This window comes from Chanodichthys erythropterus, chromosome 6 (assembly GCF_024489055.1).
Source record: "Chanodichthys erythropterus isolate Z2021 chromosome 6, ASM2448905v1, whole genome shotgun sequence".
NCBI classification, from domain to species: Eukaryota; Metazoa; Chordata; class Actinopteri; order Cypriniformes; family Xenocyprididae; genus Chanodichthys; species Chanodichthys erythropterus.
In genome coordinates this window covers 20,582,344-20,608,523 of record NC_090226.1, presented here as the reverse complement: position 1 = coordinate 20,608,523, position 26,180 = coordinate 20,582,344, and the positions used below count along the sequence as shown (strand labels likewise).

The 26,180-nt window shown below is 36.5% G+C and overlaps 1 protein-coding gene across 1 annotated transcript in view; it reads right to left on the bottom strand.

The window, feature by feature from the left end:
• The window catches only part of LOC137021262 (cilia- and flagella-associated protein 337-like), a 29,513-nt gene extending 5,788 nt beyond the window's left edge, over nt 1-23,725 (bottom strand). The window contains exons 1-23 of the mRNA XM_067387543.1: nt 23,429-23,725; nt 8,394-8,447; nt 8,218-8,301; nt 7,972-8,037; nt 7,531-7,761; nt 7,324-7,409; nt 6,902-6,994; nt 6,563-6,608; nt 6,432-6,478; nt 5,720-5,837; nt 5,468-5,537; nt 4,509-4,731; nt 4,236-4,341; nt 3,178-3,329; nt 2,919-3,021; nt 2,079-2,185; nt 1,903-1,982; nt 1,664-1,718; nt 1,527-1,572; nt 775-834; nt 495-666; nt 183-284; nt 49-107 (exon numbers count right to left, since the gene is read on the bottom strand). Of these exons, the coding sequence (XP_067243644.1) occupies nt 49-107; nt 183-284; nt 495-666; nt 775-834; nt 1,527-1,572; nt 1,664-1,718; nt 1,903-1,982; nt 2,079-2,185; nt 2,919-3,021; nt 3,178-3,329; nt 4,236-4,341; nt 4,509-4,731; nt 5,468-5,537; nt 5,720-5,837; nt 6,432-6,478; nt 6,563-6,608; nt 6,902-6,994; nt 7,324-7,409; nt 7,531-7,761; nt 7,972-8,037; nt 8,218-8,301; nt 8,394-8,447; nt 23,429-23,725 (2,457 nt within the window). The remainder of the gene's footprint in view (nt 1-48; nt 108-182; nt 285-494; nt 667-774; nt 835-1,526; nt 1,573-1,663; nt 1,719-1,902; nt 1,983-2,078; nt 2,186-2,918; nt 3,022-3,177; nt 3,330-4,235; nt 4,342-4,508; nt 4,732-5,467; nt 5,538-5,719; nt 5,838-6,431; nt 6,479-6,562; nt 6,609-6,901; nt 6,995-7,323; nt 7,410-7,530; nt 7,762-7,971; nt 8,038-8,217; nt 8,302-8,393; nt 8,448-23,428) is intronic.
• Nucleotides 23,726-26,180: the final 2,455 nt, after the last annotated feature.

Here is a 26,180-nt window from a genome sequence, read left to right as displayed (position 1 = left end):
ACCTTGAGGAAAGATACATTATATAAGCTATAAATATATGATACTTACAGCCTGAAAAGATGTAATGAAATTCCCTCCATTGAGGATACTCCAGAAATGGATATGACCTTTAAAAGAGATCAAATACATTCTGCAAACTGTATATGAACTGATCCTTGTATTCACCGCAAAGACCAGTTTACCTTTAGAATCGGAAGACAAGAGACAGGCAGCAGTTGACAACTCCTGAACAAACGCCCGGGTCTTTAGAAATATCAGGCTCGGTATAGTTGTGGGGTGAATTACTGTATATGATTAAAAAACATCATCAATACCTCAAAACACATTCACAAACACAAATGAACAGAATGAATATCCATCTCACTCTTAAATGAATAGCTCACATAAATATTAAAAGTAGTGCATAATATAGGCTACCAAGTTTTCATATTACAGATAGGAGCAGCAAATCTGAGATCATTATTCACTGAAAATTCATGGGAATATTGGCATACCAGAAAAACTGCTGCTCGATTGAGGAGGGGTTGGTTGAGCGATCTGGAAGCGACACAGTATCCGTTCAGACACTACGTTCCATATGATGATCTCCCCATCGTAGCTGCCAGTGGCCAGGTGGTGTGGTGGGCACTGAGAAATGCACAGGATATCTTCTTTGTGCCCATTCCTCTGTGTGTGAAACATTCAACACATTTCCCAAAGTGCCCCTGCATATTTGAAGAGGATTTAAAGTACATGTGTGTAAACATGGGTGTGAGTTGCGGAGGATGCTAATACCACATCATCCTGCCAGGAATGTTTAGGTCTCTGAGTCTTCTGAGTTTCCTCTTTGAAGTCCTGTCAAAAGAACCAAAAATAAATATCATGTGTTAAGTTTCAAACGTAATCACCAAATTAAACTTTAAATTTCATGCATGAAAATCCATATACACATAGCCCCATTAAGTCAAGGTGTTTACTGAAATAAAAAACTTATTTATATGTGTAAATATTTGTTTTATATATATATAATAGACAGAGATATGCAAAAAGGGGAGTATATTCCTTTGGAAGGTTGTAAACCTAAACTTTTTCCCTTTCACAAGTAGAATCAGTCCTAAATGTAATATTTTATAGAGGACAGTGGGATCTGTTCTTTGTTTCATATTAAATATTTCTCTGTAACTGAAAGAATGAATAAATCAAAGTATCTTGAACACTGAATACAGAATTGACAAGAGATGGGAGGGAAAATTTTGATGTGCTTTTATCCAGTGGTGTCAACGTTATCATGTATTTAGGGTATCCTCTTATAATAGATGGGATAATTGACTGTCAGAAGGGAATGGAGGAATAAAGAACACCAAACAGCACTTTTGAGGAGGGAGGAAGTAAATAAAATATGGAAATGGGGTGAACAGCAATAAAGGCGAGAGTACCAGGGGAAGAAACAGGTCATGCCAGTCAACTATTTTATGAGAGCCATCTGGGGAATTACACTGATGTAAAACAAGGTTGTGAGGGAAGCAGGCTGGTCTCTTTATACTCACCTCGTAAATGTCAATCCTGCGGTCCCAACCAACAGAAACCACAAATCTGCCAAAACAAATAAAAAAGCACCTCAGCCAAAAAATGAGGAGGATAATATCCATGAGGATGATGGCGCTCACAGTCAGCAGAGACTCACGCTTTCCTGTGCAGCTTCAGATAGAGGCAGTCACAAATCTGGTCACATTTTCCATCTGGGAACAAAAGGTAATGCAGGGCTTTGCTTCAGCTTTATAGGGAATGTGTGATAATATCTTCAATACTCTGAATAATCAGAGTATACTCATACTCACACTCTATACTCATCAGAGTACAGTCATACTCAGAAGCAAAACAAATCAATCAAATGCACATTAAAAACTATAAAGAATTATTTACCTTTCTTGAGTATCTTCACACACTGGCCATTGTTGAAATTCCACATCTTAAGGCAGCCGTCTATTCCACCAGTCACTAGCCTGGTAATAATTAAAAAAGGAATAATAATAAAAACACTGCAAAAAAATAAAAAGTTATACTTCACAATGTCATATATTTAATTTAGCTTTAACAACCTCCTTCCGCTAGAGTCAAAAGCTATGCAGGTAATTGCAGACTTTCCATGAGCACCTCCAAACTCAAACATTTGAGCTCCAGTTTCCACATCCCACACTTTGACAACCTGAATTCAAGTAAATACATTAAAGTACTACATTTAAAAAAGAGGGATTGTTGCTTTACTAAAAACAGCTCAGCTTTCGAAGTTGAAATCATAGAATTACTTGAACCAAAAACCCCACTAAAGACAAACAAACTTGTACCCATGCATTTCAATTTGTTACTCACACAAAGCTATCATATGACTTTATTAGAAATGGAATATAGCACATACGTTGTATGAAGTAATTGTATGTTTTTATGTATGGTTTTGAGTACATTTTTTTTTTTTTAAAGAAAGTAATAATTTCAGAGCTTTGAAAGTATTGAGCTTTGCCATCACAGGAGTAAGTTACATTTCAACTGTAATAATATTTCACAGTGTTTTTACTGTGTTACTGATCAAATAAATGCAGCCCTGGTAAGCATAACAGACTTCTTTCAAAAACATTTTAAACTGCAAACTTTTAAACGGTTTTCTATCTTTATCAAATGTTATCTTCATCATAGCTTTATAACAATATGTTTTATAAGAAACAATAATATCCAAAGCTTAATTAGTTTGAAACAAATTGTATTAAACACAATGAATTGAGTTAAGTGATCTGTACTGCATTGCTGGTTTGTGGGTTGCCTGATCTTCATGGTAAACTCAGCTGCATATAAGCACTAAAAGATCAGGTTTAAAAGCTCGACCTATGAGCATGAGGAACAGAGCATCAATGTATTTCAAGCAGATACTTCTCAAAACCACTTACCGAGCCCTGAGAGCAGCTCACCACCTGCTTAAACTCCTCACTGTATCCACAGCACAGCACTGGCTCTTCATGGGACAGAATCTGATTGCCCTTAGGCTGTGGTCTACAACAGATGATGGAGAAAGGAACTAAAATGCATGACAACTGATGCTGAATGACGTTATAGTTTTAACTAAATACATATAACCTAATGCCTTATAGCCAACGGATACTCATAGCAGGTTTGAAATCTTTGTTATATAACATCCAAGATGCATACTTTGTCTGAAGGGATAGTAAGGCGAGAGAATCTGAGACAATGTAGAGCCCCTTCACAGCTGAAGAGTAGAGGCATGCAGACAATTCTCCACGGATGTTACTTGCATCTGGATTGGCAGTAAACAGACACATCTCATCCTTAATGTGCCATATCTAAAAAATGTAAAAAATAAAATGTCATCATAAAAAATACATTTTCATAGTTGTTGCACCCCTCTAGGAATATTTCGCAGAAAATGAAAATTCTGTCACAATTTAGTCACTCTCATGTTGTTCCACACATTTATAACCTTCTTTCTAACGTGAATCACAAATTTTAACCAATTTTAAACAATAATCTGCCTTCTGTATTCAAAATAATGAAAGTAAACGAGGGCTGGGTCTGTCAAGCTTTGAAAAGGATTCATTTACACCACATTGCAAGTCTTTTAAATAGCTTTGCGTGATGAACAGACTGAAATTTAAGTCGTTATTCTGTGCAAATCTTCACTTTGGTGGATTGTTTGACTCTGTGACCGGATCATCGAGTCGGTATGTTGTACTCGAGAACCAGATCAGTCATGAACGAATCATTCAAACCGGTTTAGTGGACTGGATCAAATGATTCATAGAAAAGAACGATTCCTTCACAAACTTGACATTACTTTTCTCATAAAGACATCAAGAGAAATTGAGTGGATTTAACTATTTCTGACTTTAGAAGACTTTGAACACATTGCATGAGTCATGTGGATCTTTTTTGTTTGTTTTTTGTAATTTTGGAGCTTGACAGTCTTGTTTTTATTCACCTTCATTACTAACAAGAGTGATAAAGATATGCTTTAAAATTCCCATCTTGTTCTCAGCATATAGATGAAAGAAGGTCTTATGGGTTTACTTTAGCTTGAGTTTTAACTCTCTTTTTAATAAACAAGTGTACAGTCTATAAATGTTGCATTTGGTTTTACTAATTATGAACATTCAGTTTTCTTTAGCTCAGTTTAATGCTTGGCTTTCTCATATTGAGAAGATTTAAAACAAATCCAGATTTGACATTAATTTTAGTAATTAATTCCTCACCTTTGCAGTCTTGTCTTTAGAGACTGAGTAAATGTGCCCTTCTTCTGAGGAGATACAGAGGTAGGAAACAGGGGCTTTGTGACCTTTCAAAATCCCTCTTGGTCTTCTGCCATTTCAAAATGGAAAATTACTGGCCTGGCATTGAACATCAGTATTTGATAACAGTATCATCTATGTATATTTCATATTTTCTGACACCTATATAGATCAGAAAGAATAAAAACTGTCTAAAATGTTTAAAAGAGAGAAGCTATCTGAGGATATAAGGCATACGTAGGGACATGACGATTCCACATGCGCAACAGCGTGTCCATCCCGCCGGTGACCAAAAGATTTTGCTTCTCACAGAAATCAAAGGTCATGACTCCTTTAGAAACGGTGAAGATTGTTTGTTCTCTGGTTGCCTTCTGTGGGACTTTCGTAGACTTTCTCTTTTCGCTCACTTTTGGCAACGCTATCATCTGCTCTTGCATGTAAGTTGATGGATGAAACAACCCTAATTAAAAAAAGACTGTCAAACATTCATACATGCATATCTACTCAAACAGATTACAGCAGACAGATTCAGAGCCCTTTTCCCCTCTTCCTGAGTCATGGTGTGTTATTCAAACGAGTTTAACTGGAGCTTCATTTCATCGAGAGTTTTGACAGATTTCTCTTCTGGCATTAAACATGCAAGACGCAAGAGTTGCTATTTTCTTCCTTCTGCCATGTTAAACAGACATCACTGAGAAAGAGGTGAGAAAGGAAGAAACACTGTTTTCTATACACTCTTGGGTGCATCTGAATGTTTAAGTCAGATTTCCCCCTAAAATCAATACTTTAAATTTCATTTTGCACAAATGAATGCTGTTCAGGATCATTAAGATTTTTTGTTCTTTGACATTATTTTCATTTAACTAAGCACATTTCGACCCCTATTCTCATTATAGTATTGCATCTGTATGTTTTCCTCTTGCTTGTATTTCTCATTATTTTTAACTATGTTTCTCATTACTGTAATACAATAATGAGGAGGAACATGTGCTTAACTGCCAGGAAATAATGTAAAATATTAGTCCTAAAATATAGGTTTAATTTTATTCAGGCAAAATATAATTTCTAATGTTTCCTTTTGATTTTGGGGTGACATATAATCCTATTAAATGAGAGAAAAAAAATCACATTATCCTACTGTACTGAAAGTAATAATAATAATAATAATAATAAGAGAAGTAATTTTTAAATCTTACCTATAACAAGGGCAGATTCTTCATGCGCTGATGAGGATACAATGGCTGGAATGCTTTGAAAATATTTCACCTGAAATCAATAATAAAATATTGTTCCATTTTCGATGCTTATTTTTTTCTTTGGGAGATGATTATACAAAAGTATTTCATTGTCAGTATCTCATTCACTGACGGATTATTTGCATTCGAATAACACCAGGATGAGAAGACAAATATTTAAATGAATAATAATAATATTAATAAATATTTAACCTTCGACACGCAGTCTTGGTGGACTTTCCATCTGATAAATGTTATTTCTGGAGACATAATTGCACGGTCAAGGCTTACGTTTGGCATGTCGTCAACCTGCGGCAATCTTTTCCACAATCTAGAGCATAAATGCATTCAAAAAATCTACAAAATATACTATACAAAGGACAGTTCCTATGCCTGTTTGGTTTTTTGCTTATGTTATCAGAATAAATGTTTAATTTAAAGTGTTAGTTCACCCAAAAATGAAAATTCTGTCATTAATTACTACATTAGAGAATAACAGCATACGACACAGCAAACAGCATACGAGAATGACACAGAAGAAAAGATATTGTTGAATAAAGTCATTATTTTTGTTTTGTTTTTGCACGCAAAAAGTATTCTCGTCCCTTCGTAACATTAAGGTTGAACCACTGCAGTCACGTCGACTGTTTTAACAATGTCTTTAGTATCTTTCTGGACTTTGAAAGTGGTGGTTAAATTGCTGTCTATTGACGAGTCATAAACCTCTCGGATTTCATCAAAAATATCTTCATTTGTGTTCCGAAGATGAACAAAGGTATTATGGGTTTGGAACGACATGAGAGTGAGTAATTAATGACAGAATTTTCATTTTTGGGTGAACTAACCCTTTAAAGCCTGGAGTCGGTAGCGTGTTTACCCACCACGCAACCCCTTAATAATTATACTATTAAGAAACCTTGTTTACCTCAGTTTCTCCCTGATCGATGTTATTAGCAAGATGTTCACACAGCCCTAGAGTACCAGAAGCTTTGGGATTAGTTAAATACATTGTATTTCATGAAATTCATATGTGTAGAACTGCCTTCGTTTACTTACCTGAGTATCGCCATATACAATGATACATTCATCTGAGCCAGTAGAGCTAACAAAACCAGAGTACATTTTAATTATAAGAAAAACATGAGCAGCATAGAATACCCTTATTATTTTATTTGATCTGTTATCTAATATAATGTTACATTGTAAATACAGAGCAAATTATTATTTTTTTTTATCTTTTAACTTAATTTTTTTAACTCTAAAACTTTACAAAATCAACATGTCTGACATGGATCTGGGCGGTGTTTCCCAAAAGCACTGAAAATTGATCGTAGATCCATTGCCACCAATTAGGTTTATGAATGCTCTTGGGAAACGCTGCCCTGGTCTGCTCACCAGTAATCCAGGTGTGAAGGCACAGTTTCCAGTTCACTCAACTGACAGCAAGGCTCCAAAGAGGAAAGCTCATAAAACTGGATCTCTCTGGATCTGTAAAGTGAGAGAAGAGATGGATTGACTGAGGGAAAGGCAGAGATCAGATGTGGCCGTTATATAAAAAAGTGTTTTTCCCAAGAACACAAAGTTACAAGTTATACTTGAGCAGAATAGCAGAGCAATCCCCAGACAGCTCCATGGGAATCATCCCTGTAATAACTGTAGATTACTTTGGATAAAAGCATCTGCAAACTGACTACTTCATCTTCATTTGGAACAGCATGCCATGGGCAAAAATCTTCCATAGAAGGTTCTGCACACTGCAGTGTATTATAAAGACTGTTATGTAAAAACAAATGTATATTAAGAGCAGTTTAACTTACGCGGTTCCAATAATCAGTTTGTCGTACTCTGGCATTGGCACAAAATCTGTAGCCCATTTTGGTTTTCGAACGACAGTCCTCTCAGGCTGGATATAGACAAAGAGAAACGATTCAAATGAAATATGGGATTCATATAATTAAAAAATGGAGCATAGCAGGAACAGGAATACATGAGACGTAAACAAATTAAATGTAAATATAACCCACAAGCACTTTCTTCTTGCTCTTCAAATGAAGCTCTGGGGTCCAGAAGTGAACAGTACCATCTTCTCTTAGAGTCACAACATTGCCATTTGAAGGCAAGTGGATTCTCTTAACAGGCTTCCCGTGTTTTAGGAACTTGACCTTAGCTGGCAATACAAAGGCCGCCATTTTACTGCGACGTAGCGTCTCTTCCTTTGCTTCGTTTTCCAGGTATACGTATGTGCAGAACTCATGCTAAAAGAAAGAGAAGAAGACTTAAATAGAATTTGTTTTGGAAGTGTGTTCAACATTTCATGGTAAATGTTTGTTTGAAAATGTTTGCATTTCGACCCACAAAGGTTTTTCATATGCAAAAACTGTGCATTGATGTGCATTTAACAAATTGTCATTTCTTCTAAGAGATCAAGTTTAAGAGTTAAAGAGGAAATAGCGAATTATTCATACCCATTCGATTTTGCCATCGCACGTGAAATCGATCTTCATGAAAAGCTGTTTAATGTGAGATTCTTTCTGTGACATTTCAAAAAGTGGGTGGGAAGAAAGTGAGAGAGAAATGATTGTACAATCATTCATAAAGATTTAGGCCTTGGGTCTCCATTTACACAAGAAACAGGATATAAATGAACACATAAACCTCTCAGTACAGTATTTTTACAGTATTTTTACCACAATGGTTGCAATCATACTTACAACTCCTTTCAAGCCTGGGCAGTTTTCCACAACCGATTTGAACTGTGAATAATCCAATTTATCGATGCCAGCCTTTGCAAATTCCTGCTCAAGAGAACAGAATTAGAAAAACATATTTTGATTAATTCATCATTTAAATTAAATTTCCAAATAATCTAAATATGTTGAATACTTACATCGTAGGCCAGTTTAATTTGCTTCAAATCATCAATGGAAACCATCTTCTCAATCTATGTTGGACAGCAAAAATAAATTAAACAAGGCAAAGAATCTGCATGTGTTAAATGTGCAGGTCTCTACAGAGAGGATAAGAAAGAGGATTAACCGAGATAAACATCAGAGGATGCTAATTAATTCAAAGTATAAATCGACAAGTGTTATTTGACATTTGTTGGAAGATCAAACAGCACTCTAAAAAAGACTAGGCGCTGTTTTTATTCCACTATATTGACTTGGTCATGTAAATTCACTGTTAGATTACATCAGGAGTGTCAAACTCATTTTAGGTTGAGGGCCGGATTGGAAAAAAATAACCATGTGCGGGCCGAATTAATTAGTTAAAAAAAACCTTAGTGTGCTGATAGTTGCATTAATATTAACCATATAAACGACAAATTATTTTGCAAGAAAACTAGTACAATGCTCTTTAAAACCGACTTTGTTTTTACAGTGAAAAAACTATTAGATTTTTAAAGTAATGCTTTATTTTAAGATGTTTTTTATCAGTGATGCACCTATTTTGATTTTTCATGGCCAATTCCAATTTTTTTTTAGAAGCAAATTGGCCAATTCTAGGCCGATTAGAGGCAAACGCTGCATTTTTATCACATTCCCAACAAAGATGTTATGAACATGAGCATTAGTAAAAGTTGTTTTTACTTTAAATTATTGTGTAATTTCAAGATTAACAGCAAAAACAGCATGGTCTGACTTTAGGTTTGTGAAAGCTACATGAGACACCTGCACAGAACAAAATCAGCAGACGGACTGAATGAAAATGCAAAATCACTTTCTGACAGTAGGTGGCGCTTATGGAACAGCAGCGATATTGCCATGTTTACAAAGCACTGCTGCATCGATAAACAGGCTAACGTTACTACTTTATAAGGAGATAATAGGAAAAGCCATCAAAACTTTTCTGAACACAGTTCCCTTCAGAGATACATTCATATCAACCCCAATTCAATATTTATATTATTCTCCCTATTTGTGGACAACTTTGTGGGCCGTATGTTTGACAACCCTGATTAGATCGATCACACTATAGCTAAGTTATTCACTCGAAACATGGCATTTTGAGGACATCTGCTGGTTAAAGCCGTGTAACTTAAATGCAACAAGAACAGCAAAAACATGTTGGACACACTTTGAAACATATATAGTTATCGCTATAGTTATCGTTGGAGTTTATAGTCCACTGACATCTTTAGGTTTGAGACTGAAAGACGGTTGGCTACAATGGCAGTTTCTTCAATAGTCTAACATTACATCAAAACCCTGGACATAATAAACATAATTTTTGAAGAATTAAATATGACATGATTAAGAGCAGATAAAAGATATTAAAAGATATTCACACATACCTTAAGTTGATGTAAAAATTGAATTCAGCTGTCTGTGTACTGGTCGGTTAGAACAGATTAGTTTAAAAAATGCAAAAATTAGACCAATATGAGGGAGTGTAGGAGGGGGTGGGGTTAAACATCATATGTAAACATAGGCCTACTTGTACATTTTCGGAGCCCCGCACGTGACGTGCAGGAAAAATGAAAATAATAATTATTATTATATATAATTTCCCAAATGTTTGAATATAGTTTTAATTAACTCAAAATTATAAATTTACTTTCTTTCTTTTTGTCTATTTTGTGAATACTCCTTATTCATGTTATTTCACAGTAATGTAAATATGTTTGCATTCTTTGTGAGCTGACACATCCCTGTAATGCTCTGATGAAGACTGTGAGGCTGATATTTGTAAGCTTGAGTGTGTTATTATGCATCCTCAACAGACATAATTGCAAACATCAATGCTGCTTAAAGTGAACATGTCTCTGCCATTCATGTAGGCCTGTCAAAAATGTCCCCTTTGCTCTGCATGACTGGGAACTCATTCATTCTCTGACTTATTTTGCTTGTTTTACCTTCAAAAGCATTCAATTCAACTTTATTTCCAGACTCAAGGTCCATTAGAAAAGAATCATACAGCAGACAACACAAAATTACACACAATAAAAACATTTATAAGAGACAATTTTACCAATATTTTCTCAAGTGACTGGTATAGCACACTTTGCCTGTGGTTTGACAACAGCATAATAATAGCATTCTGTGAATTATCCAGCTGACAAATACATTTATAAATCAGATTTCTCATTAAAGCCATAAAAGATTTAAACCTTGACATACAAAATACACCACTTGCACTGCTCCACTTTAATATAATCTTCAATATAATCCTCATACATTTATTGTAGGCCTGAACCTGAAGACATACGCACACTTTTTTAAACTTAACCCACAAAGGAGCAGTATAAAAAGATATATCTTAACCTGATCCGAACACATAACCAACATGGGAGTATAACATGACGTTGCCTGTACATATCTTCGTCACCATACATTTCATTAATGATATGTCCCAAGTTTTGGTGCATATAACATCAGTGAGTGGCAGTGTTAGCTCAGACTCGGCCTGGTGTTAAAATTAAATATTGTTAGGTTGTTAGCCGTCTGAACTGGCTAAAGGTGTTTAATAATCTTGTCTGCAAACAAAGAACCTTTCTCATCACACCTAATGTGTTTCATCTAGACATGCTTTTTATTTAAATAGCTGCATTCTGAAATATAGACACACAAGTTTATTATTTTTATCTGCTTTAACTTAATTTAATACACTGACTATCATTTAATTAAATTTATTTGCATTGGTTTTATTATTATATGTTTGCATTAAAATAGGCTATGTTTGTGAAGTATCTATGTGTAAACAGGATAGCCAAACATTATGAGCTGTTACAATTTATTTCATTTATCACATTTCATTTAACAGTTAATAACCATATATGTGTACATTTGCAATTTTTGAGCACTGAGCACTATATCTTGGAGATCATGTAAAAACATTTTTAAAAATCCAGAGGAAGGCTTATCAGTGTTGATTTTGTGATAACAGTATAATAGGCTAGAGTTTCTGCAGTATAATGTTGAATCTTCTTCAGCTCATTATAAGCAAACAATTGATAAATTTTCTATTAATGTGTTCATTTTATTATTGATGTTTGTTCACAATAATTATAAATACACACAAAAGACTGAGTCTCTCTGTATCGCTCAGGCTGCACTGCAGTGTCTATTCACAGGCGCGATCCCGCTACTGATCGGCACGGGGGCTTTGACCTGCTCCGTCTCCGACCTGGGCCGGTTCACCCCTCCTTAGACGACCTGGTGGTCCCGGGCTCCCCCAGGAGCACCATATCGATACCGAACTTAGCGCGGACACCCGATCGACATAGTCCACTGCAGTCCAGAAGCCCTGAGCTCAAGCGATCCTCCAGCCTCAGACTCCCAGTAGCTTGGATTACAGGCGCGCGCCACTGCACCCGGCGAGAGCTGCGAGAATCAGCGCTGCTACTGAATCTAGTGCGCTCACAGCGACCTCTAGTGTGTGAAAACATGTTTAGTTTACAATGAGGCAGGGTGAATGATAGCTTGTGCAGGCTAATATTTTCACAAGTGGTATATTTTCAATACTGTTAGTAAATCTCCAAACAGATTGGCTAATCAAAAATTCAGTTTTTCAACAATTTTAAGCATACTGTCAATTGACTATAGTACAATGGGCCTATACAAGCTCACTTTTCACCACACTTGAAAGTTTAATTTAGACACTTTTCATTTAAAGTAACTGTCTTTCATAATGCAATTGCATAAGAGTTTACATTATTCATCTGTTCTCATTTATTTTAAAATATAAAATAATTTAAAAGACTATTTTATTAGCTGAATCAATAATGGTTAATCAGTTAATTATTTTAGCTGATTTGATTATTACAGTTTTTTTCAATTGCTAACAAGTATTGTTTAGTACTGAAGCCACATTTTTCAAAACTCTTCATACAGTCATTCCTCATAATCATTCCTCAGTTTAGCCCACATAGACTTCTGTTGTGCTCACTGTGTGAAGAGTTTTGCAAAAGTATTTCAATTAAATGTATTTTAAATACGTATTTAATTACTTTAGTGTATTTTGTAATTTGTATTTTGCAGGTGTGGAAAAAATAAAATGTAGTTTGTAACAAAATATTTTGAGGGAGTGTATTTAGAGTATTTCAAATACTTAAATACTTAAGAAAAATCATCATTTGCTTATCACCATTGTAAATGATTTTGCCATATTTTCGGTCTGATGTTGGCAATGGCAATGGCTGCGTCCGAAAACTGTAAAATGCTGCCTTCTGAGGACACATTTCAAGCTAGGAAGGCATCAAGGCACGTCCGAATCCAATGTTAGCCTCACTTCCTGTTTCCTGAGATACCTTCATCTGATCGATTTTTGAAGGAAGCATAGATGTGTCCTTCACTGCCTTTGATATCCCACAATCCTGTGCTTTCCATTCTGTGACAGTTGAGCTAGAAAAATAAAGATGGCGTCCAAAAGTTGCATTTGATGCTCAGTTTGTGTATAAATGTACGATTTTGACCAACATATTTCAATTTTGATATCATTTATATAGAGAAATTACTACTGTAATAATTAAATATTTGTTTAGTTCTCATCAAAGCTCACACTATATTGCTGTAGATCATTAAACTGTTACGCTGCCTCAGAAGTCTGTCCGAAATCAATTTTGTGAGGTACCTTCATGTAAAAACGCTGCAGTACAAGTCATTCTCTTATAAGACAGCGAGGCAGCAAGACAGCTACCTAGGTTTTCGGACGCAGCCTGCGTCCAGGTTAGATGCACGAAAATCACGTGACACCCTTAACAGCTCTGGACCGGGCTCCCTCCAAGAAGTGAACGAGTATTGAACACAGGAGAAGAAGTGGCGCTGCCACGCTGCTCCTCTTAAAAACGGCATTAAGGTAAAGTGTTTTGTGAAAAATATACAGTCTACACACATATTGCACACTGAACGGCATTATAGAGAAAATTGTGCCTTATGAGATCGTCGTAAGCTCGTAACTCCACTGAAATCTCCATGCTAAGCAAGCGCTCACAATATAAAATCTATCTGCAGTTTTTACACGTTTTTAAACGTATTACATGTGAGAAATATTGATATTCCTTCGGATTTTGTGTAAAATAATCATCAATCCTATTGTTTTTCAATAATTGCGCACGCAGCGCGATTCTACTATGGAAAAGGCATACGCGGTCAGGGAGTGTCGTGTGTAAAACAAACCCACACATATTATGATGTGTACCTTGTAAAAAATTTTTTACAATGTTTTATCATTCATGTAAAATGTGTACCTTGAATGCAATGTAAGTCGCTTTGGATAAAAGCATCTGCCTAATGCATAAATGTAAATGATTAATCATATTTATTATGATTAAAATGGAATTTTGATTTTGTGACAAAATCTCAGTCGGTTATTTTTTTCCCCCTGCAGTGCCTATCCCCAACATTTTCTGCAGTAATGTTAGTTCTCCACTGATCTGAGGTAATGAGCTGATTACCTAGTGAGGTAGGGGTCTTGGGAGAAATATATATATTTACCACTCTCAAAATCTATTTTAAAGGTCAGGCTATAGGCCTACTGAAGCAGGCTTAAAGACATTCATTTAATGTACATTCAGTAAATCAATATGGTGTGAATTTTCCTGTATTAATTATGAAGAAGTAATTGATTTAAAGTGAATAGATTTCATTCTGGCTAAATGTTTTTGTGTTATTGCTACTATTTGTGTTATTGACCTTCCAGTAATAAAAAAAAGACTTAAAATTATTGTGCGAGTATTTTTGTATTTTCAAAATACGAATTACTTGTATTTTATTTAAATACATTTTTCACATCAGTATTTTGTATTTTATTTTGTTACATTTCATGAGCCAGTATTTGTAGTTTGTAACAAAATCGTTTTTGATGTATTTGTGCCCACCTCTGCATTAATTCGCATTACTGAAACGAATTAACATTTTATAAAGATTAAAATTTGAAAGTGAGAGGAGGAAATATCTGGAGTTAACAAGTAAAATGGAAATGCACGGTCATAAATTTAATTTCTGTAGTCACATTATTCATCTATAAACACTTCTTTAACTTTTCTCCCAGTGAACGAGAAATACAAAAGACTGAGTCTCTCTGTATCGCTCAGGCTGCACTGCAGTGTCTATTCACAGGCGCGATCCCGCTACTGATCGGCACGGGGGCTTTGACCTGCTCCGTCTCCGACCTGGGCCGGTTCACCCCTCCTTAGACGACCTGGTGGTCCCGGGCTCCCCCAGGAGCACCATATCGATACCGAACTTAGTGCGGACACCCGATCGACATAGTCCACTGCAGGGACGTGCACAGGGGGGTTGCTCAGGTTGCCCGGGCAACTGCCCATATGCCCTTCTCGACTCACGTTGCCCTTCCGAGGTGGAAAAAAAAAATTAAAAAAAAAAATCGTACAATGGATGCATAATTTCACGTAGGCCTAGATTTTAAAAAATAAATAAATAAAAAAATCGCAAAGCCTCATTCACTTCCATATTTGGGCACCCGTACGAAAGTGAAAGTCAGTAGGGGAAGGGCAAACTCTGTTTACGTGGCTGCAGCGCTGCACGCGACCGGCACCTGAGCTGAGCCTGCATGAGCGGCACTAGAAGGAGATTGTCGCAGTTGTCGGGTGAGACGACTTAACGTTGTCGGAAAGGTCAGTAAGGTTATAATCGTTAACGAAAACGAATGAAAAAACGAAAACTAGGTGGGAAAAACATCATCGTTAACTGAAATAAAAATAAAACTAGGCATTACAAAAAAACGATAACTAACCAAAACTGTAATGTGTGTTTGGCAAAACTAACTAAAATAAAATAAAATTATAGACTAAATGTCCTTAGTTTTCCTCTTTGTCAATGTTTTTCATAGAGCAAACGTTCAGCTTCATTTCATTTCCCTGCGTCTCTCACTCACGCGTTTCTCTCACATACTCGCGCACGCACAGCCCCTCCCCTCCGTGCACACCGCGCCTCCATGAGAACGAGTGTTGGAAGCAAGTTCGCGAAAGGTTGGTATCTCGTGAAAACCTTTACACAATCAAACATTAAAAAGTGGTATAAAAATATTTTTTATTCTGAATATAATTTTGTCAGTGCCCTTTTTTTAGGTCAGAGCAACTGCCCCTCAAAATTCCTGTGCACGTCCCTGGTTCACTGCAGTCCAGAAGCCCTGAGCTCAAGCGATCCTCCAGCCTCAGCCTCCCAGTAGCTTGGATTACAGGCGCGCGCCACTGCACCCGGCGAGAGCTGCGAGAATCAGCGCTGCTACTGAATCTAGTGCGCTCACAACGACCTCTAGTGTGTGAAAACATGTTTAGTTCACAATTAGGCAGGGTGAACGATTGTTGGTTCATAATCACAAAGGAATCACTTTTGGTGCTATCTTTAAAGGTGCTCTTCAGCCCCTTTGTCAAATGGTGCTATGTAGAACCCATTAGAGGTGCCATATCGCATTTTATTTCTTCGACAAAAATGATGCTAAACAGCACCAACAGTGGATCTTTGGCTCATAAAGAACCTTAAAAGGGGCTTAACAGGTTCTTTGTATGGCAGTGGTGCTATATAGCACCTTAACCACCCCAAAGAACCACTGAAGAACCATTCAGAGGCTTACAGTTTTTTTCAATCGATTTGACAAATTTCTCCAAATGAATGTAGTTGTTCTCAAAACAATTAACACAGCAAACCAAACACACTCTTATGTTAGCAAAACAGTTCAGTATTCACTGCATAATGAAGCACTTTTTTCTATTAATGCATTTATCAAAAATAAATTCTAACAACAAAAGTTTTTGATTTAATAACAAATTCAGCTGTAGATACACAAATACGTGAATGAAAAATACAGCAATTTGTTTTTTTCTATCTTTACATATAGTAATACTTGCAAAAAATAAAAAGTTGCAATAAAAAACAAAAATTCCTGAAGCAATAATTACAAAAACAAACAAACAAAAAGCATCAACTTCTTCTTCAGTGTGTCTTCCTTTATGTTTCCAGAGAAAATCATTATGAATATATACTAAAAGATGACTGAAAAAAAAAATGACTACTGTAAGAGAGACTAAAAATAGGACACCTGGGTCGGCTTTCAGCTGAAATTGTAATTAGTTGTGATTGGACTAATTATTATTTGCAGTTTTTTACAACTGCTAACAAGTGTTTACCAATATTTAAAGTACTTTTTTCTAAACTCTTAACACAGCAACATGCCCACATCACACAATCAACCAAATAGTTAATTTTCTGCCCCGCAAAGAATGAGATGGGGCCCCTCCCACAAGCAGTGATGTCATGTGTTAAAATTTGTTGTGCACCTGCGTCCATCTGCCCCACAGTTTACAAAAACTGATTTAACAGTGAATCATGTGGTGAATTGTCATTGCATTGATTCATTTGAGGTTATTATCGAATAATGTTATCCTAGCTATAGCCTATGATAGGCATATATAGCTAATGTTTAGTGATTTTGATATCGTAGACTAAAATACCGGCAGGAATAAATATTTAGGATAATTTATTCATTAAAACCAAAGGAGCGCCAAGAGAACAGACAACAGCCGCAACGAGCACTGGCCATGATTTCAGAAACAACACATTCCAGCGGATAGATCGACTCTTATTTAACACAGACCTACATTTCTTATCAAATGGAGATGTTTCTTTCTTTTAGGTAGCCTACAGTTATTCGCTGAGTTTAAATTAATTTTTGAAACGTTTCAGAAAGACGTCAGCCAAAAATGACGGAAGGCCTGTTTTAAGTTTCAGCTGTCATGAGGAGAAAGTCCATCAGAACGCGCCGGCGCATTCGTCGGCCAGAGGGATAAAAATGTAGCCAATTTAGTTTCATATATATTTAAATATTGGGCTTTTGCCTAATATATTTTTTGTAAGATGTCACCAATGTTGATTATGAAAAGTGAATAGCATGACGGATGCGCAATGTCGGGAGACATATGCAGCGGGTCAGACATAAGTTTGACCACTTCATTAAGTTTTGTTTTATAGTAAGTCTTTCTTTAAAGTTGTTAAATATTTTCTTATTTCTTGGGCTTCACTTTCTGACTTTCTCTGTGTCTTGGGATTGTGCAGCTTATGTACCCACCTAGACAAAACAAGAAGTAGCAGTCCTTGGACACACTGACACTCTCACACACAACCAGAAGTTGAAGACACACACACATTTACGCACATACATTTTCTTATTTGTTATTATTTTTCTTGAAATGCCATACATGGTAAGTTTGATTCTTAAGTCGTATGATTGGATGCTCAAGCCATCCTGGAGATTGTTGTTTAACCTATGTCTATAAATATGACCCTTCTTCCTGAATTAATCTGAGAATGCTTTGTACCACACTTGATCTGTGTCTGCTTGGTCATTCTCCCGAGGCCTCGCGCTGCTGCTGCCACACATCACAGGGGTTCAGGCGCCTGTTTCTTAATTGATCACTGGAATTACAAATATTCTACCTATTATTGAGATTTTGATCTAACAAAAGTGAATTTCGTTTTGTAGAAATTGTATCTTATTTTCAATCAATGTTTCATCAACCAATTGCCTATATTTAATAAATAGGAAGAAAACCAAGAACGTCGGGTGTGGAATGGATTGTGTAACAAACGAACTCATGTTTCCGCGCGGCCTTTGAATAAGGCTGACGCAATAGATGTCTTTCTGTTTTTATTAAATTCATTTATTACTTTATTCGATGTCTTTATTACGTTATTAATTGATAAGATATTTTTGGTCTAACAATATATTTTAGCTGGTCTAAATTCTAAGTTAGACACAAATTTGCGTATAGGCGTGCATAAGGTTCCCTTCTAGACAAGCGCGTAAATTGCTGTTTCGGCCGCAAATTTTCAGTAATTTCGATCGGTGCATCAAATGATGTATAGGTCTAAACTAAATTCATGTAGTTACAGTAAAAGAATAAAGAAATAACTAGACTTATTGGCTAGGCTATTTGGAAAAGAACTTAAGACATTCCGGTATTGCTGACCATTATCAGAGCTGACGATGGGGTAAATATAGTTTGGGCAATATATAATAATATAAATAACAATAATAATGTTTCAGCAATGACCGAACATATTTATTTGTCTCGGCACACATCCGCTAACAGTAACACAGCGCATCAAAGCTTGCTGTTGTCTTGGCTACCTTACAAACGGCGATGGAAACAACAGTGAATTTTCCCCCTTTTGTGGTAATTTAGCACTATTTTCTATGATCTTCTGCTTACATTTTTGGGCTTCAGTTGGATGCTTTATTTTCATCTTTAGTCAATTGAGTTCAGTTCTAAAAAAAAAAAAAAAGCAAAGGCTATAAAGTAGTCTAGCCTAAATGGGTGAATCTGCGACGGGGCCCATCACGCACCGCGGCGGCTGCGGGGGTGTCCCGTACGCCACTGATTCCACTACCACAGTTCCATATATGCAGGTCTGCGTAAGGGGACACCATCCCATGCACCCTCTATGGGGGCACCATCAACACCACACACCCACCCCAGAAAGAGATTTACAGTTTTTTCGATTGCTAAACGACAGTGAGCACAACTGGAGCTACATGTGCAAAACTCTAACTACAGTCTGCACTACCAACAGTCACCTGAGCTAAACAGTTAACACATGGCTCAAAACAGGCTCAGTGCAGCCAAACATGCACAACCCTCACTGAGATAACACACACTGTCACTCAGAACACACTGAGAGAAAAAACACTAGCATCAAACACCAACACAGAAAATACAAACTTTTCATCTTTACAGTTTGAACAGTTTCAGTGACTTCATACAAAGTAATATTTTCTTCAAAGAAAAGAGTGACATTCTTTCACATGATTTATTTACATTTTTAGAACAACAATTCTTTAAGGTAAATGAAAATTGCTTCAATAGTCTGTAGTAATTTACGGAATTACAGTAATGAGGAAAAAAAAAGGTAAAAACTGTATATAGCCTATGTGTGTGTGTTCACTAACAAGTCTAAAAAAAACAAGACACCTGCTTAGGCATTCAGCTGAAATTGCAATCAGCAGTGTTTGAAAGGCACAAGGCTGAAATCTATTCTGTTTTGAATGTGTGGTTCACAGTTTTGACAGCAGTGTGTTAGCATTTGAGAGTTTTGAAAACTGTGTTAAAGCAATGAAAAACGAACTAGAGTTTGGTCCACATGAACTGCTGCTGTGCAGACTGTAGTTAGAGTTTTGCACATGTGACTCCAGTTGTGCCCACTGTCGTTTAGCAATCGAAAAAAACTGTAATATGATACAGTACAGCACATTAGTGCAAATCAGCAATTGCATTACTGAAACGATTTAACATTTAAAAAAGATTACAAATTTGAAAGTGAGAGGAGGAAATATCTGGAGTTAACAAGTAAAATGGAAATACACGGTCATAAATTTAATTTCTGTAGTCACATTATTAATCTATAAACACTTCTTCTTTAACTTCTATCCCAGTGAACGAGAACAAACACAAAAGACTGAGTCTCTCTGTATCGCTCAGGCTGCACTGCAGTGTCTATTCACAGGCGCGATCCCGCTACTGATCGGCACGGGGGCTTTGACCTGCTCCGTCTCCGACCTGGGCCGGTTCACCCCTCCTTAGACGACCTGGTGGTCCCGGGCTCCCCCAGGAGCACCATATCGATACCGAACTTAGTGCGGACACCCGATCGACATAGTCCACTGCAGCCCAGAAGCCCTGAGCTCAAGCGATCCTCCAGCCTCAGCCTCCCAGTAGCTTGGATTACAGGCGCGCGCCACTGCACCCGGCGAGAGCTGCGAGAATCAGCGCTGCTACTGAATCTAGTGCGCTCACAGCGACCCCTAGTGTATGAAAACATGTTTAGTTTACAATGAGGCAGGGTGAATGATAGCTTGTGCAGGCTAATATTTTCACAAGTGGTATATTTTCAGTACTGTTAGTACAAATCTCCAAACAGATTGGCTAATCAAAAATTCAGTTTTTCAACAATTTTAAGCATATGATCAATTGACTATAGTACAATGGGCCTACACAAGCTCACTTTTCACCACCCTTAAAAGTTTAATTTAGACACTTTTCATTTAAAGTACCTGTCTTTCATAATGCAATTGCATAAGAGTTTACATTTTTCATCTGTTCTCATTTATTTAAAAATATATCTGACTATTTTATTAGCTGAATCAATAATGGTTAATCAGTTCATTATTTTAGCTGGTTTGATTATTAGTTTTTTTTTCAATTGCTAACAAGCATTGTTCAATACTGAAGCCACATTTTTCAAAACTCTTCATACAGTCGGATATCAACATGAATTTTGGCCAAACAGTTCATCTCACCTCCAAAACTCACTCAGACCAACAAAACACTTCATATATATATGGAAAAGAACTTAAGACATTCCGGTATAGCTGACCATTATCAGAGCTGACGATGGGGTAAATATAGTTTGGGCAATATATAATAATATAAATAACAATAATAATGTTTCAGCAATGACCGAACATATTTATTTGTCTCGGCACACATCCGCTAACAGTAACACAGCGCATCAAAGCTTGCTGTTGTCTTGGCTACCTTACAAACGGCGATGGAAACAACAGTGAATTTTCCCCCTTTTGTGGTAATTTAGCACTATTTTCTATGATCTTCTGCTTACATTTTTGGGCTTCAGTTGGATGCTTTATTTTCATCTTTAGTCAATTGAGTTCAGTTCTAAAAAAATAAAAAATAAAATAAAATAAAAAAAAGCAAAGGCTATAAAGTAGTCTAGCCTAAATGGGTGAATCTGCGACGGGGCCCATCACGCACCGCGGCGGCTGCGGGGGTGTCTCGTACGCCACTGATTCCACTACTACAGTTCCATATATGCAGAATATGGTCTGCGTAAGGGGACACCATCCCATGCACCCTCTATGGGGGCACCATCAACACCACACACCCACCCCAGAAAGAGATTTACAGTTTTTTTCGATTGCTAAACGACAGTGAGCACAACTGGAGCTACATGTGCAAAACTCTAACTACAGTCTGCACAGCAGCAGTTCATGTGGACCAAACTCTAGTTCGTTTTTCATTGCTTGAACACAGTTTTCAAAACTCTACACACTTATCCCATGACTTTAACCACAACCTGCACAACACTGTGGATTTACAGCACTTTGTTCAAATGCTACACTGCTGTCAAAACTGTGAACCACACAATCAAAACAGAATACATTTCAGCCTTGTGCCTTTCAAACATTGCAATTTCAGCTGAAAGGCTAAGCAGGTGTCTTGTTTTAGACTTGTTAGTGAACACACACACATATTCACGAGTTCACACTTACAAATAATCAGATAGTAAATAGTATGCGTAGTATGCGTATTTGGCGTGCTGTCCGAGGAGAGGGCTGATACATACATACAGCACATTAGTGCAAATCAGCAATTCGCATTACTGAAACGATTTAACATTTAAAAAAGATTACAAATTTGAAAGTGAGAGGAGGAAATATCTGGAGTTAACAAGTAAAATGGAAATACACGGTCATAAATTTAATTTCTGTAGTCACATTATTCATCTATAAACACTTCTTCTTTAACTTCTATCCCAGTGAACGAGAACAAACACAAAAGACTGAGTCTTTCTGTATTGCTCAGGCTGCACTGCAGTGTCTATTCACAGGCGCGATCCCGCTACTGATCGGCACGGGGGCTTTGACCTGCTCCGTCTCCGACCTGGGCCGGTTCACCCCTCCTTAGACGACCTGGTGGTCCCGGGCTCCCCCAGGAGCACCATATCGATACCGAACTTAGTGCGGACACCCGATCGACATAGTCCACTGCAGCCCAGAAGCCCTGAGCTCAAGCGATCCTCCAGCCTCAGACTCCCAGTAGCTTGGATTACAGGCGCGCGCCACTGCACCCGGCGAGAGCTGCGAGAATCAGCGCTGCTACTGAATCTAGTGCGCTCACAGCGACCCCTAGTGTATGAAAACATGTTTAGTTTACAATGAGGCAGGGTGAATGATAGCTTGTGCAGGCTAATATTTTCACAACAAGTGGTATATTTTCAACACTGTTAATCTCCAAACAGATTGGCTAATCAAAAATTCAGTTTTTCAACAATTTTAAGCATATGATCAATTGACTATAGTACAATGGGCCTACACAAGCTCACTTTTCACCACACCTAAAAGTTTAATTTAGACACTTTTCAATTAAAGTAACTATCTTTCTTAATGCAAATGCATAAGAGTTTACATTTTTCATCTGTTTTCATTCATTTTAAAATATATCTGACTATTTTATTAGCTGAATCAATAATGGTTAATCAGTTAATTATTTTAGCTGGTTTGATTATTAGTTTTTTTTTCAATTGCTAACAAGCATTGTTCAATACTGAAGCCACATTTTTCAAAACTCTTCATACAGTCGGATATCAACAGGAATGTTGGCCAAACAGTTCATCTCACCTCCAAAACTCACTCAGACCAACAAAACACTTCATATATATATCTCAAAATAAGCTCCATCACTGGCAACAATTCTCATTCAGAAAACATACATTACATTCACACTGACCTAAAACACTAACAACAGGGAGCATTACATAAATGATGAACTTTGATCTTTGAAGTTTGAATGATTTTTCACATAAATCAGTATTTCACAGAGTAAGAATTAGATCTTTTCATGGTATATTACAGCACAAATAATTCCCCTTTTACCCTGTCTTCTCATGAGGAGGAACAAAATAAGAATTGCATTGTTACATATGACAATAAATATCTTGAACTTGAAATAATGAATGAGAAATGCAGCAATTCATTTTTTCCCTATATCTTTACTTAGTAATTTACTTGTGAAAAATATAAAGTTGAAACAACTAAAAAGATTCTGAAGTAATAATTACAAAAAACAAACAAACAACAACAACAAAAACAAACAAGCAAGGAAAATAAAAAAATAATCAAAAGCAATAGTATAATCAAGTATGTGCAGCATTGGAGTTCCAGCTGTGCCAGGAGTCTTTCTGTGTGGAGTTTGTTTGTTCTCTCCGTGTTGACGATGGTTTCCTCTGCAGAGGGTTCATCCCACAATCCAAACACATACAGGACAGGTGATTTGGAGACTGTAAGTTTGCCCGTAGGTGTTTGTGTGAATATGAATGTGTGCGAGTGTGTCGTCCCTGTGATGGACCGGCCATCTATGGTGTTTTCCTGCCTATGAGCCGAGATGCTGAGAGACACCAGCCTCCCCACGACCATATAGGACTCTGACACTCTTCTTTCCCCACCAATGTGTCTTCCTTGATCCATGTTTCCAAACAAAATCATTCTGAAGCCAGTCCCCCGATTTACCAAAAGATAACTAAATAATTTTTTTTTAAAAATGCTAGGCCTACAACTGTAAGAGAGACTAAAAATAGGACACCTGTGTAGCACCCTTTAAAGGATTGCTAACAATTTAAATGATTCAGTTGAATTTAGTTTTAGAAGATTGAAATTAATTAATCAGAAGATTTAGAGATCGTCAAGGAGGTGGCGGGTTGTGGTGAGAAACAACAGACAGACAACAGTTAAATTTGATTTGAAATATAATTTGATAATTACAAAAGAACAAAAGGCAATTACATTACAATTTATATGAACAATATACAATAAAGATCGGCTTGAAAATTTCCCTCGAGTGCACTCTTTTTTTTTTTTTTTTTTTCACCCCAAAAATATACACGGACCGGTCCTTTCAATATTTGAAAGAGGAGAAGAAAAAGAAAAGAAAGAAAATAAATAAAACAGATAGAGAAACTATTTTTTTTCTCAAATGTCACAGATAATCCAATAAGCACTTCAATGTTAATCAAATGGGTTACTGGTATCCTATCAAGTGTTCAATGTTCTATGTAGTACTGATCAGATTTGTTTTCTCTTTTCCCGTTCTGTTTTGTAAATTCCCTCAAGGAAGGGATTTTGATAGTTCTTTAGGTTCAAGGTGTCTTGCTTTTTTCCAAGCAAGAATGATAAATTCAAAGAAAGGATATTGTCCTCTTCTTTAGGATGTGTCGTCCTTTTTCCTCTGTAGCAGATTTTGGTTGGCTCGCCATCAAATGTGAAGTTTCACAGGATATCACAGAAGATCACCGGAGTATCACGAATCCGTAGGATGAAGAAAGAAAAAATAGAAAAAAAACAAGGAAGGAAAAAAAAACCTGGCCTGATCACAGACCAGAACAGTCATTTAGTGAATCTGAGAATGAATTTCACATCAAGATCAAAACAAAATAACAAAATATACAATTACCACTTCTATAAGAAATGATATACTACTCATTTACACCTCAATCAAGTTTTTTTTTTTTATTACACTGGCGCGTCTTCACACGTGACCAACAATAGCGGCAGTGAACTGCACTGAACAAGTAATAACCATGCGGTTCACTATGACCGCTTAAGATTGAAATAAACAAAAAATAAAATTAAAATAAACACACAAATCTCTTTTTTTTTTCCAGAAATGATTCATTAGTTATTTACCTCTATGAATTGATTTTACTTATTCACAGGCGCGTCTCTCTCACGCACTCGTGTGTGGCCTACAATGGCGTCGGTGAACTGAAATGAACAATAACCACACGGTTCACCATGGCCACATTTGTAACCACTCAGATTGAAATAATAAAATGAAACTAAAACATATACATTTATTTTTCAAGAAATAGTATTAGTCTTTTACCTCAGAGTTCGTTTTTGCTCTCACACAGGCGCGTGTCTCTATCACATGCGCATGCAACCAGCAATGGCGTCTGTGAACTGCAATGAACAATCACGCGATTCACTATGACGTTTATAACTACTAAGGTCAAAATACAAAAATAAAAAAATACGTTAAGCAGTTTACTACAACTAAACTACTCAGTTGCAGTGAATCAAAAGTTTTTAAACATTTTTTCTCTTTACCATCGATTTTATTATGCTGACTCACCGAGTAAAATGTGTCTCAACAATGTTCAATTGATGTCTTGAGATGCTGGATGCCTCAAAATAAATAAATCTTAATGTTTGTACGATATTCAGAAGGTTTTTATATCTATATTTAATCAAGTTCTATCACGAAGATCAGATCACGTCTCTTCTCTCAGATCAACTCGTCTCTTCTGTCATTGCGCATGCTCGATGAAACGGAGGGTGCGTGATGACAAAGAGCTCTCATTGGTCAATCACTAATCTACTAAATAGGATATATTCACTAATTTTTAAATGTTCTTAATAACTTTAGCACTTCTTTTTATCTTTTATTAAGAGAAATATGATATTATTAACTGTAAATAAATAAATTAATTCCCCTCAACTTCTCATCTAACCTGGGTTACACCTGGGTCAGCTTTCAGCTGAAACTGCAATAAGTTGTGTTTGGAATAATTATTGTTTAATTTCATTGTAAATATTTTGCTAAGATTTTATATTTTATTGAAGTATGAATGACAAAACTGTTTATGGATTTTGAAAAACGTGGTCACTGAATGCATTTTGCGTGAAAGCAATGAAAAATGATTCACAGTTTGTGTGTTTCTGTTTCGCTGAATGTGTGAAGAGTTTTGAAAATGTGGCTTTATTATTAAACAATGCTTGTTAGTAATTGAGAAAACTGTAATAAAGTGTGAAACAGCGCCTCCATCCGGCCATAGAATGCAGTCAATAAATTCTAACAGACATATCACATTTCTTCCAGAGAGAGGCGGTATAGTACCAATAATGATACAGTACAGCACATTAG